Source organism: Gymnoscopelus microlampas (assembly GCF_963454915.1).
Source record: "Gymnoscopelus microlampas genome assembly, chromosome: 6".
Taxonomy (NCBI): Eukaryota; Metazoa; Chordata; class Actinopteri; order Myctophiformes; family Myctophidae; genus Gymnoscopelus; species Gymnoscopelus microlampas.
Genome location: NC_139943.1, coordinates 37986212 through 37999903, shown reverse-complemented (window position 1 = coordinate 37999903; position 13692 = coordinate 37986212). Strand labels below are relative to the sequence as shown.

At 40.6% G+C, this 13692-nt stretch overlaps 1 protein-coding gene across 3 annotated transcripts; it reads left to right on the top strand.

The window, feature by feature from the left end:
• Nucleotides 1-2202: 2202 nt before the first annotated feature.
• Nucleotides 2203-13250, top strand: LOC311046746 (NAD-dependent protein deacetylase sirtuin-3). 3 transcript variants are annotated; one of them, XM_084059269.1, is made up of 8 exons: nucleotides 2203-2468; nucleotides 8771-8999; nucleotides 9334-9552; nucleotides 9695-9927; nucleotides 11029-11129; nucleotides 11220-11381; nucleotides 12112-12324; nucleotides 12791-13250. In XM_084059269.1, exons 2-8 carry the CDS (start codon nucleotides 8779-8781, stop codon nucleotides 12968-12970), a joined length of 1329 nt encoding a protein of 442 aa, XP_083915395.1. In that variant the 5' UTR covers nucleotides 2203-2468; nucleotides 8771-8778; the 3' UTR covers nucleotides 12971-13250. The 3 variants fall into 3 exon arrangements, with proteins under 3 accessions (XP_083915395.1, XP_083915396.1, XP_083915397.1); XM_084059270.1 differs by having other exon boundaries at nucleotides 8733-8999; XM_084059271.1 differs by lacking the exon at nucleotides 2203-2468 and having other exon boundaries at nucleotides 8863-8999; nucleotides 9339-9552.
• The last annotated feature ends 442 nt before the right edge of the window (nucleotides 13251-13692 follow it).

The window sequence follows — 13692 nt, the reverse complement described above, 5'->3', positions numbered from 1 at the left end:
GTACAATAGTATTGGTATCAAAATGTACGTAAAGTTCCAAAAGTGAAAGTACTAAAATGTTTGAAAATAGCAGATCTACAAGTAGGTATTATACTTGTAGGTGTGAAATAGGGCTAAAGTGTTAAATGTATGTTTTATAATGTAATGCACAATATTTGCCTCTGAGATGTAGTTGAGTAGAAGTAAATTAAATTTGTTTCAGCAACAAAAATAGTTAGCCTAGCCTACTTATGCTTAGGCTATGAAAGTAAAGTGCAACCCTAATCCTAAGTGAAACCACCTTTCAGGGTGAAAATGGCGCAGCCTCGCTTCTCCATCTAAACGTGCAATACAGGGGAATCCGCAAAAGTGTGATGTTATGTGTCACGTAGGCTGACTAGGCTCTCTTGCATGAGTGAAATAAGCAGTCAGTTCTATGAAAACAAAGCCAAAAGAAGCGACTAGGCTACATGAGCAGTAGCACAGACTAGTACATTGGCTATTTGAAAATAGCATATGTACATGTGCGCAAAGTGTTGCATTCACAACGCTTTTTGAGCTTGTAGATCGGCTATTTTCAAAAAGATCTTGAAAAGAAAAAGTTAAAGAATATTTGGAATATATATATATATACATATATATATATATATATATATATATATATATATATATATATATATATATATATATATATATATATATACACACATACATACGAGCAGTAGCACAGACTAGTACATTGGCTATTTGAAAATAGCAGATCTACATGCTCGCAAAGTGTTGCATGCACGACGCTTTTTGAGCTTGTAGATCGGCTATTTGCAAAAAGATCTTGAAAAGAAAAAGTTAAATAATATTTGGAATATGTATTTATATGTATATATATATATATATATATGTATATATATATATATATATATATATATATATATATATATATATATATATATATATATATATATATATATATATATATATATATATATATATATTCTGTCAGTCATTGTACGTATATTGTAATGAATTGATTACTGCAACAAAGTAAGGATACAGCACTATTGTTACAACTTGTGCAACTTATTTCAACTTAACCACAACAACAATATCATTATGTGCATGCAAATATGCACTGAAGGGCAGAGCAGATCACTCACTCCAGACCTTTGCGATCCGGGGCGACCGTGTTTAGGGGCGAGGCAGAACGGCACTGGTCGCTCACCCCAGACCGTTGCGATCAGGGGCGACCGTGTTTAGGGGCGAGAGATAGTGAGTTGTGGCTCGTTGAGTTTTTCGGAGCCTCAACACGTATGTTCGTCTGTTAAGGGGTGTAAAGTAACTAAGTACATTTACTCCAGTAAAGTACAATGATTGTGAGCTTGTAGATCGGCTGTTTTCAGAGTATTTCAGACAGTATGCGCGTGTGTGAGTACCCCCCCCCCCCCACCCCCCCATCTGTTTTGAGCCAGGGAACCCCCTTCCCTGCGGGGCCGGGCGATGTGAAGTCGTCGAAAAATAAATGTTCTAAGTAACTAAGTACATTTACTCAAGTACTGTATAAGCGTGCATCCGTTGTTTGGCCGCTATTAGACCTTTGCAGTCAGAGGTAAGGGGGGGTGGGAGGACAACTGCCCGGCGTGCCTGCGCCGCGGTGCTGCGAGGGGAGGCGGGTGCTGTAAACGACGGCCGTCCATTGGCTAGGACGGCCGTCCATTGGCTTTAAAGTAGTGTCTCCCCATTGGCTGTGAAGTAGTGAAGGACAGCCAGGACAGCCAATAGCAAAAAAAGTGTTGAATACATGTCGGAAATCTGTCGGGCCAGAGTCAGAGTGAATACAGAGCCGCGCTTTCAGCTGGCGGCTAAAAATAGCAGATCTACATGCTCATATTGCGTCACCGAGTGCCGCGCTATGAGCTTGTAGATCTGCTATTTTTGAAAAATCTTTAAAATGTGTGCATATCTTTGAATATATATATATTTTTTTCAAAGCGAACATTTTTAACTCAAATCTTTACTTCTGGGGGTCCCTGGCACAAAACATTTTCATATGGGGGTCCGCGGCCAAATGTATATGAATTTAGGGGTCCTTGGCATGAAAAAGGTTGAAAACCACTGGTGTAAATGATGATTTTGGCGGGAGGGGACAAAGATACAGAGAGTAGATGGTCAAACCACGGAGCACTTTTCCCGCACTGAGAGTGGAAGTGACGTCATCCTGGGTCCCGATTCCTGCACAGCTGAGATGTGTTGCCTGGTGTTTATGTTGTTGACACATCCGAGGAAATAACACGTTGAACCAAGTTCATTTGATGCAGAGTTGATCGTTTCGGGTCGATTAGAAGTCGTGGATGTGGTCGAGTCGAGGCGTCACTGTGTATCTTATTGATGTAGAACAACTTCCTCGTCGTTGCGTCCAACAAGTTTGCTGTCTGTCTGTCTGTCTGCCCCGTCGTCTGGTCAGCTTTCAAAAGTTCCGCCGTCTGGACAGACAGGTAGTGATGATGGGTGTCGATATGTGTGTGTGTGTGTGTGTGTGTGTGTGTGTGTGTGTGTGTGGGGGGGGGGGGGGGGGGGGTGGGGGTGAGCATAAGGACCCTGGGATAGACGGGTATTTCATTATATGTATGTATGTATATGTATGTGTGTGCAGGGGTAGACACTTAGTTCATGACATGTGTCATGGTCATGACGTGCGTGTGTGTGTGTGTGTGTGTGTGTGTGTGTGTGTGTGTGTGTGTGTGTGTGTGTGTGTGTGTGTAAAAGATTTTCTTGAGTACCATGGTATCATAATCTGAAACGCTATAGTGGTGGAATGAACTCCCCACTGATGTCATGACAGCAGAGTCACAAACCATCTTTCGCAGCAGGCTGAAAACCCACCTCTTCAGGAAACACTACCTTTCCTCCTTCCTCTTTGCCTGGCCTATTTGTTGTCAATTAGTTGTACGAGCTCGATCAAGATGACTTCCAAAGTTTGAAGGCCCTGAGTAGCCAACCTGGTGTGGTGGAGATCTGTGCTCCGAGGAGTGCACTTTTCTAGTAAACGTAGAGGTCTTTAAACTTTGAAATGGCAGTAAACTCAGAAAAATGGTGTACGGTTAAAAATGCAGTTCAAGTAGTGTTCAAGTAGAGTTAACTGTCATTAGTTCAGGGGCACTCGATAGCCTACATATGAAAAAACAACTGGTATGAATGTAATGCTCTTTTCATCTGTAATGTTATTAGATGTCAGCAGATGGCAGTATAGCCTCGCATATTACTGACTCATCAGATTCTGTTGGCCTGAGCTAGGTGCACCATGAAATGAACTGTACTGCATATATATGATAAGTTATTTTGTAATGGGCCCCTCATGTGTCTATGCATGATTTGTGCAACAATGAGGAAAAGTAGCATTGAGCACTGATGGGACTACATAATATATTGTCGGCACAAACAAACAAAAACATCTATGTTCCAGAGAGAGTGGTGCTTCATCAAAGACAAATCTAGATGGTAAAAAGATCCCATGTTCTGGGATGACAGGCAGCAACTCCAAAGAATACACTGCAACAACTGTTATATATATGTTTTGGAAGAAGACATGGTGTGGTTCATTCCTGCAAGTTTATAAATCATAATTTCACCCAACCATGTCAATGTCATTTATGAAAAACAATCTGTTTTCAAGATTTAGTGGCTGTTTTTTCATCAACAAGTTGGCCATTCTTCCCTTCAATTTCTTTATTTTTTCTAGAATTCTAGAATACAATTAGAGTCAAAATGTCAGTCAAGTTTGTCATGGAACTGCAGTTTCCTCTTTGTACTTTCAGCTAGGCTAATGTCTTGCTTATTATATATAATAATCTCTGTCTGATAAATATGCATTTAAAGCTGTAAATGGTTAACCTAATATTTAATTCTTGTACACAACACTGGCGCGAAATGGATCTGTGATGAGTTACAGTTTTATTTAGTTTAGTTTTCCCTATGTTCCAATAATCAATATGCAGTCCTGAAGATCATTTTGTCTCTTCTCTAGAAAGGTAACTGGACAAGAGTCATTATTAGCAATAGCCATATAATGGCCATGTTTCATGTCCATTTTTGTCAACAAAAACATCAATCGATCTATCAATCAATCAAACTGAGGCAACAAGGCTCTCCACCACTCCCCTTCCCTACTGTTTGAGCAAACAATATACCAACACAAATTAGGACTAGCTGCTTTGTATCAATTGAGAGGCCAACAAAGATACAACACGGATATGTCATTAGTGAACGGGTGGGGCGAGAGAAGAGGGGGCTCTGGCCTCTCCAAATGTAATGAAGAGGTCTCCATGGTGACCAGCCTGCCAGTTGCAGTCCTTGCATAGGGGGGCAGCAGAGATCAAATACTGCTTAAGGAAGAACAAACCTGCTCTTAAGTGGAGGGTTAAATGTTCTGTCCCTTGGGGGAAAGCCCTCATTAAAGCCTAATTTATACTTTGTCTTGTCACGTTCCTCATTTAATGATCAGTTATTTTTGTTGAGCTGATACATTTGTCCTAAGCGTATGCAAATGTTCTTTCAGATGCAGATCTTGGATGTCACAAACGTGACATCCAAGATTAGTAGGAAAGAAAAACTTCTTTCGGTTCTAGTTTATAGCGTACAATATTGATCAGTAATGAACTCAACTATGGTATAAGATTGAGTATTTGAAATACTTTCTTCTGCACTGGCACAACATAAAGTAATGGCTGCAAATCTGACCAATGTAAATTGGCTGACATGTAAATTGCATTTCAAACCAATCCTATATTAAATTGCCTTGTGGGTACAGACAGTGACGGTGGGCGTCTCAAATGTAACATGCCCATCTATGTAGACTATTCTAGTTATATAAACCTTGCTGGTGTCACTAATGATGTCACACACTGACATCATTCTGTGTGGTATCATAAACTCATTACAAACTCGGCGAACATACTTTATCGACCCGAGAGAGTGCGGTGCCTGGCGTGAAGTCTGTCGGATTGGTGGTTGTCCAGAACCACCTTTCTGACAGATATGCCCATATATAGGCATTCATGGAGATCCGGTTTACCAGGACCACCGATCCGACCGTTATGCCCATATATGGGCGGGCATGCCATTTATGGGCATAAAAGGGACAAGGGCAGACAGATACACAGAGATGTCAATATATGGGCACAAAAGCGACACACATAGACAGATGGATACAGAGATCTTCATATATGGGCATAAAAGGGACACAGACAGACGGATGAGTACAATGGGTATTGCATATTCCGGGTGCACTTGGAGCATGCATTCCCAACTTGCATCGTTCCCAACTTGCGTGGTCCGCAAGTAGGCCCGTTGCCTCAAGGGCAGGAAGTTGATATAACTCACTCACTCACTCACTCACTCACTCACTCATATCACTTACTAATATTCTGTTTGAATATTTCCCTCTGAAATAAGACTTTTTTCATGTACAGTACAGTATGTGTTATGTACAGTATGAATGCCTGATAAACCATATTTTCTTCAGCGAAGGGATAATATGAAATAGCAAGCCTGTTTAATTCTCCTTCTGAATCTTTCATTCATGATTTTAAACATTCTTATTCAGTTTTTTCTTAAAAGTTGCCAGAAATGACTAAAAATGTCTATATGAATTGAACTTAAAATATATAAATATAAGCCTAAATAAAGCCTATGATGTATTTTTGAAGCGATTGTAAAATGCACTTTGAAAAAAGAAAAAACATCAAGTAGGTTGATGGGCCTTATTCCACATCTGAACCACATCTGTGTTGTGTTTTGACACCTACTTTTCAATGAGAGATCTGGTGTTGTGTGGTTATAATGGTGGACACTTTGGCAAGGGAGGTGTTTTTGTCTCTGCTTCTAGTTGTAAAAGGATTAGCCAAAAGACTGGTTTTGGTGGGTGGTTCTGAACACTGAGGAGGTGCTCAGTGTTGTGGGACAGCTGTAATTAGATTACTGTAACCCTCATATGAGGGGCCTGCACCCGTGGTGGTCCAATGCTGTGGCAGGGAGCTTGGGACCACATTTGGATTCAGCCTTTTAGACTGAGGAGAGGTGGGAGAGCAAGTCTTCTGAAAGGCCAGCCAAGGGGAGGGTTCTCAAATCCGTTTGAAACCTTTTGTCATTTAGACAGGGATTTATTTGTCATTAGGGATCAATCAATGGATCAGAGCAACATCATGTTGCATAATCAATTAGCCTCGTGGTATCTTTAAATGAGACATTTGAAAATATGAAGTGTGTGTGTGTGTGTGTGTGTGTGTATATATTTTTTTTAAATAAGTATTATTATTATATTTTTAACTTTACAAAAGCAGAGAATATGTACATGTACTGTATATATACACCCACCTGCACATGGAACCTGACATCGAAGACTGAGAATACTGATCATTAGCATCCAACCAGCTGGCTTCCTGTTAAATTTGCTGCTGAAATGATGGTCAGTTTGTCATCAGCATCCAACTGGTTTCCTGTTAATTTGTTGCTGAAATGGCGTTCAGTTTATCATCATCTGAAGCTGTGTGGTTCATAATTTCTCTGTGCTGCGCTTATGCCAGACTGCTCATTCCGTTACTGACAGCCTGTTGCTAGCCTCCTCACCATGGTTTCCTACAACCACAGTGACCATGTTGGTTTTTAACATCCCCTTTTGGAGTTAAGCCCCCGTGTTCAAGCAAGTTAAGTCTCTCTTTAGCAGTGGACAACTATTCTCCCTCCCTCACAAGTGAAACTGATGTAAGGCTGACCCCCTAAGCATGCATCAGCTGGACATTACTATTCATGTCCCACTTGAGTTGTCGCTCCGTGTCCTTCCTTTTTGCTTTTTTTATTTTATTACGATACCTCAATGTGGGGCCAGAAAAGATTTAAGGCTAATTTATGCTTCTTAGCAAAGACCATATCGCTCCATGAAACATCACGTAGGTTCAGTTGAAAGTCAATTGTTGTTATTTTATTTCAGTTAGTTTATTTTCCTGTTAGTGTTTTTCTCGCAGTTGTCTCTCACAAAAACATTGAGTATTTGTTGGAATTGCAAGGGAACATTTAAAAATTTAAAGACTCAAAATGTTGTCTTGAAAAAAAAAGAAAAAGTAGATATAGACATAGATATTTGTCCCAAATTGTGCCGTGGTCTTTGCATTTGTAAATGGAATTGCAGTAAAACCTGAGTCTCTGTATATATAGTATAAATAGTAGTCTGTTTATAGTTTCTGCTCTGTATATACTAATCATTTGTATCTCCTTATACAAAAAAGACAATATAAAAATTATGTAAAATGTCTCTTACTTTTGACTGTGTAGCCTAACCTTTGTATACAGGATTCTGCTGCTATTGAAATGCTTTCAGTGGTGTGACCATGTCAGATGATTGGATTGGGATCTTCTACACTGCACCATCTGTGTTGGACCTTAATAACTGGCCTGGTGATTTATTGCCTGTACTCAGCAGTGTCTTTTTGAAGGAAGCACAGACAAAAGCCTTGACTCACCACCCCCTGCTGTTTTTAATAGTTCTGTAGGATGTGTGTGTGTGTGTGTGTGTGTGTGTGTGTGTGTGTGTGTGTGTGTGTGTGTGTGGGTGGGTGGTGTTAATGTAGAGGCATCAGCCTTTAGGAGCTGATGTGAAAGAAGATTGAACGCCTAAAATCAAATAAGTTGAACGTTTTTTCTCAAAACATTTCAAAGGATCTGCCACAAATCACACTTTGTGCCAACCCAAGTTTTCTCTCAATGTTGCAGCTGCAGAAAAGGCTTGCATTCACAGACCCCTCGTTCTAATTTCTCTAAATATCCCAGGAGGTAGTATTTTATTGTTCAGGTAAGCCTCCAGTCAGCCCCTCCTTTTCTCCTCCTTTCCCTCGTGAAGACGATAAGGTGCTACAGAGAAGCTTGTCTTATCTCTTTCCTAGTTTCCTTTGCGCTGAAACAGTCATGTTTTATGGGTTGTAGCTCTTTTGTTTCCTTGCTCTCTCTCGCTCTCGCTCTCGCTCTCGCTCTCTCGCTGATCACTAAAACTCATTCTTCATGGAAGTTGTTTGAAGGGCTAGAATAGGAAAAACCCCCTTCCCTCCCATCCTTCTCTTCTCACTTCTCCTCCTCTGTCCCCTCTTTATTGAATCTTGCCTCTGTATCATTTATCTCCACATGCCCCCCTTCTCCCTTGCTCCTCACTTTGAGGGGGCCTTTAGGGGGCACCCTCTTTTCTCCTCCAGCTGGGTTTGTTGACACACAGTCAATCTAGGGCTCTCTTTCACCACTGTCTGCTACCCCTCTTTTTAACTCACCCCCACCCCCCTTAATTCTGCTCTTCTCTTTTCCCTGAACAGTAAAGCTGCCACAGCTGTGGACCGTATTAGCATAGCTGCTGAGGAGGGGAGGGGAGGGGGTGCTAAATATATTACGGCCATTACCTTTTGTTCAAGCACTGACAGTTTTAAGACGTTTCAGCTTTTCACTGTGCAAAGGGGAAGAACATAATAGAATGCCATGATGATTTCATTGTAACAGCTTTTTAAATATGGGTCAGAATGTGAGGAAGGAAGGATGCAGGGGGGTGGGGGGGGGCATGTTTTCATTGTCAAAAAAGTAGTGAATATCTAATTAGCCTAGTTAGAAGAAAAACTAAGTAATTTATAAGCTTTTGCATTTGTGTAAGCTTTTGCATTCTTTTTTATATGCAAATGGAATACAACATTTGTATTAATTACTAATGGTACAATTTTAAATATGTTTAGTCTGTTTTTTTTCTGTTTTTTTTTCTTGGTCTCAACAGGTGGTGAAATGAGCAAGTCCAGGTCCACCGGGGATAAAAAGTCTTCCCATCCCGCTGTCACCAGGATCACCCGCAGTTCCACCACCCAGGCCAGGCAGACGGACGGGATCCGGAGCCAGGACCCTGGGCCCGGCCTCTACGGAAAACAACGCAGGAAGCAGACAGACTCTGCTCTAGCCCAGGACCTTAGCCTGATGAGTGTGAGTGGACGGGACATTCTGTCTGCAAGGTAAGCCTATACATACGACACCATGTTAACACATATGTGCAGTTGTATGTTTTGTGCATATGATCATTGTCAATAAAGATGTCAAATCAAAAACAACTCTCAAATCAAAAACACAACGTTGAATGTTGAACTTTGGTAGAACGTTGTGTTGTATATATCTACCAGGGCATCACAATTTAAGTCCAAATATTGTTGATAATCTTTTCCTGTGCTCTGTGATCAATCACCTGGTCTACTCCACAGTACTATCATTATTGTTGCCCAGTGCAGCACTTTCCTTTTGGTATTGCTATACTTCTTATACTGTACGGTCTGTTCTGGGCTCTGTCCTTAGCGAAGGAAATATGTCCAAGTGTAGCAGTGACCCTACGAAGGCAAATCAGCCCTCTGGGCCTACATCGACTCAGGGCTGTCCATCTGAGCCTGTGGTCAAACCATCGTCCCGGGGAGGTCTGGCATCTGTGGTTCGACTAGTGAAGTTAGGGCGCTGTAAGAGTGTAGTGGTGGTGGCTGGGGCCGGGATCAGCACGGCCAGTGGGATCCCAGATTTCAGGTAAGTCTCTTGAGTTTTGGTTCTCAGATTTTTTCTGTACTGTTTTGTATCTCTGTCTGTATGCATGATTCTTTTCTTTTTTAATAATTTTTCTCCATACCAACCTATAAATGTACCGTATGTTGATCTCACCCACTTAAAGAACGCCGGGAACAGGGCTGTATGCTAACCTGAAGAAGTACAACATCCCTTATCCAGAAGCTGTCTTCAACATCGACTACTTCTCTGATGACCCGCAACCTTTCTTCTCGTTGGCCAAGGAGCTGTATCCTGGTAGTCATCGGCCCAATTACATCCACTATTTCATCCGCATGCTGCATCACAAGGGCCTGCTTCTCAGGATGTACACCCAGAACATTGATGGTCTAGAGAAACGTGAGTGGAGGTCTTTAAACGTGAACCCTAGCGTCCCTATTCTGGGTCGAACATTGAGTGAAAATGGCAGATCTACAAGCTCACAACGTGTTGCGTTGCGACACGTCGTGAACTTGTAGATTGGCTATTTTTGGCGAAGAGACTTGGTTTAGAGGGAAATACAAGTATATAGGGATGTAACGATTCACTCAACTCATCATTCTCCAATACTTGGTTCACGATATTATTGTCTCGCTCTTTTTTTCCCCCAACACATTTTATAGACAAATTATGATTATTAGAATTATTTCAGACAGAAACTAGAAAATACTGTACTTTATTTATCTTATTTTTTCTATATGAAATTAAAGAATGGTACGTTTATGTATAGTATATTTATTATATACTTTGTTGTATGTCGGTGTCGCACCTAGAAAATTGCAGATCTACAAGCTCACAACGTGTCACATTGTGAAGCCTGAAGACTGCTGTCTTCAGCCTTGGTCAGGTTATACTGTCTACCGTTCATTTTCTTTTAGTCTTTTTGGCGACACCAGTGGTAGCTATATGGTCATTACTGTTATCTCTTATAACTGCAATTCCCAGAAGTGAAGCCCATTCGAAATTAAACAGTCCTACCGGAGGCACTTTATTAAAACAAACACAGCTGAGCTGCGGGGAGCTGTCCATGTCTGAGGACGGATGTGCTGCTACACCAGAAACAAAAACATCTAACAGTTGGAACATTTATTCACTGTCATATGAACTGTGCAAACAGTGCGCCGCTGTGTTCACAACTTTACCACTAAAGCCTACTTTATACTCTGTTGTATAATGGTGTCGCATTCCCAATGACAAATGATTGTGTGCTGTGAAAAAGCAAACTCAAAACTAGATTAACTACTTAAAAACGCTTTTCAATTCACCAATATGAATCGTCACATTATTTAACTGTCTCACGATGCATTGTTACATCCCTACTAGGAGACTAAGTATAGGGTTTAAGTGGTTATGGGCAAATATTTAGGATGTTACTTCTAATCTGACTGACACAATGAAATGCTTGTGAACAAAAGGTCATGTTGCTAATTTCCTCTCATTACCTGTTGATCTTTTCCCCAGTGTGTGGCATCCCAGATGACAAGCTTGTAGAGGCTCATGGTAGTTTTGACACGGCTGCCTGTCATCTGTGTTACACACCATATCCTGCCGAGGAGGCTAAGGTGAGGTCTGGCTCTTGTCAACCCAGCAAACCTTGTCCAAATAACCATGTGTGTGATGATGAATCTTTCCTCAATTGTCATATTTGACAGCATGCCATTATGAACGACAGTGTCCCCACGTGTTCATTCTGCGCTGGGACAGTCAAGCCTAACGTCGTGTTTTTTGGAGAGGACCTTCCTGAGAAGTACTTCCTGCACGCTAAAGACTTCGCCAAAGCCGACCTACTAATCATCATGGGCACATCCTTACAGGTAAGTGTCAGTCCTTTTATTTATAGGATTTGGGATTCAAAGCACATGAATTTAGGATTGCAACAGTGAATTGAACTAATTGATTTAATTCATTATAAAAATGATAATCGTTTTTAGTAAATTTGATTTGATTTTGATTTTATTTGGATCTCTTTTAGCCGAGGCTAATCTTCCAAGAGTCCAGCAAGCAGAAATACAATACATTACATACGTACAGTGTACAATACTGATAAAAATTACAATAAACATATTGCAACATACCATAATGTAAAAACAGTACCAATATACAGAGTTACACAATAAAAAGATGTAACTCATCTCACATACACACCTACTACTAGGCCTTAGGCCTGTTGCACCTAAGGGATGACCATGGATACCCATGGTGGACTATGCATGGCAGGGGCGTCCTCCTCCCTGAGCCAGGCCTAGACCTGACCGCATACCAGTAAATATCGAGTTTGGGGGATTATTTATTTATTAGATTGTTTTGAAAACCACTTTAAACTGGCATCCTTATTGTGGTCACATTACAGGTGAAAACAGAAGATCTACAAGCTCCATTGTGAGATTGTAGATCGGTTATTTTCACAATTTCTTTAGTAGACTATAACAAAAATAATTTGAATGTTTTCGTCAATTATCACTCAATTAATCGAAGAAAATAATGAATGGCTATTAGCACTACATGAATGTCAGACTCGGTCTCTCAAAACCAAAATGTTTACAGATTGAGCCATTTGCTAGCCTGGTAAACACTGTGAAGTCTACAGTGCCGCGTCTGCTCCTGAACCGCCATGCAGTGGGCCCCTTTGAGAGAGTGCCCCTGCGGCGAACAGACCACATGGAACTGGGTGATTTGGTGGATACAGTCAGGAAGTTCGCTGAAATGCTCGGCTGGCACAATGAGATCGAAGACCTGATGAGCAACCAGGACAATCCGGTAGATTTCATCTCTTACCTCTAATAAAATCTATTGTAGTGTTTAGTACTCAATTTCAGTGGTTCTCAACCTGGGATGTAATGACAGTGAAGTGACAATTTAAGGACTTTTAAGACCTTTTTTAAAAAGGAAATTAAATGAAAAAAGACCATAATTGCATCAAAAGTAATCAACAAACTACTATAAAAACTGGTCAAACATTGGCCAATAATATAAGAGAGGCAAACATTTTGAAAATAGCTGATCTACAAACACACGTGAGCTTGTAGATTGGATATTTATATATATAAATATTTATGTGAAACTAAATGTAATGCCTCCACTCAAATATGATTATTTTGGGGGGGTCTGAAAAGGTTGAGAACCACTGCTCTATTTGACAAGCTTAACTTAATGAATCATAAAGTCACTCTTTGTAGATTGTAAAGTATGTTGTGTGACTCGGCCAATATTGTTTCCTTTTCAGAGCAACTCTATCTTGGTAAGCAGTGGTCCTTTGGGGAGTGAACAGAAGCCATTTCAGTGTAAATCCAGTAGTCTGTCTCCCAAGTCCAGACCAGGACCTCAAAGTCCAACTACCAGTTGCAGTGAGACCGATTCTGAGACGGACTGCAAGAGCTCCACATCATCTAACCCAAGCAACTGAGAATACGTTTCACCATTTAGTTCAGAAGACATTGGAGAGGTTTGGATGGTGTCTCCTCTTGAGTTAAAATTTTTTAACATGTCATTTTTGTTATGTAATGAATTGTCATAGTTGAGCTTTCTACTATTGACAAAGGATTACATGGGTAGTGGGTACGCCAGTGTATGCCTGCATGTTTGAGTATGCAAGCATGTGTATATTTCAATTCTGAACAGATCTTTTTTTATAGCAGTACAGCACTTCATTCATTGTCATAGTAAAGAAAATATATTTAATAAAGTTATTTGACTTCAATATTGTTTATGCCATTGTTTCTCAACCTTTTTTGGGCCAGTGCCCCCTATCCAATACCCAGGTCGCTTACCGCCCCACCCACCCACCCACCCAATTAAAATGTAAGCTTCTTTTTTAAACACTAGTTTATGCAGTATCTTTGTTTCTGCCCCTCCCTCCTCCCTAAAGCAAAACAAAACAAAAAGTTATTTTCCAGTTTTAATAACTTTGCAATAGAAGCCTCACTACATATATAAAAAGTGTGGTTACACCTTCGGTCTTGCAAACAATGTACAAAAAGAACACAATTATTCTTAACCCACTATATTCTTCAGATTGTGGGAAAAAGTGATCAACATGCATTTCATCCACATATTGTGCAAAGCTCAAACTGTCTTGGCTTGATTAGGCTTGTACTGTAACAGGAGCAGAAATGTGATCTTTAACAT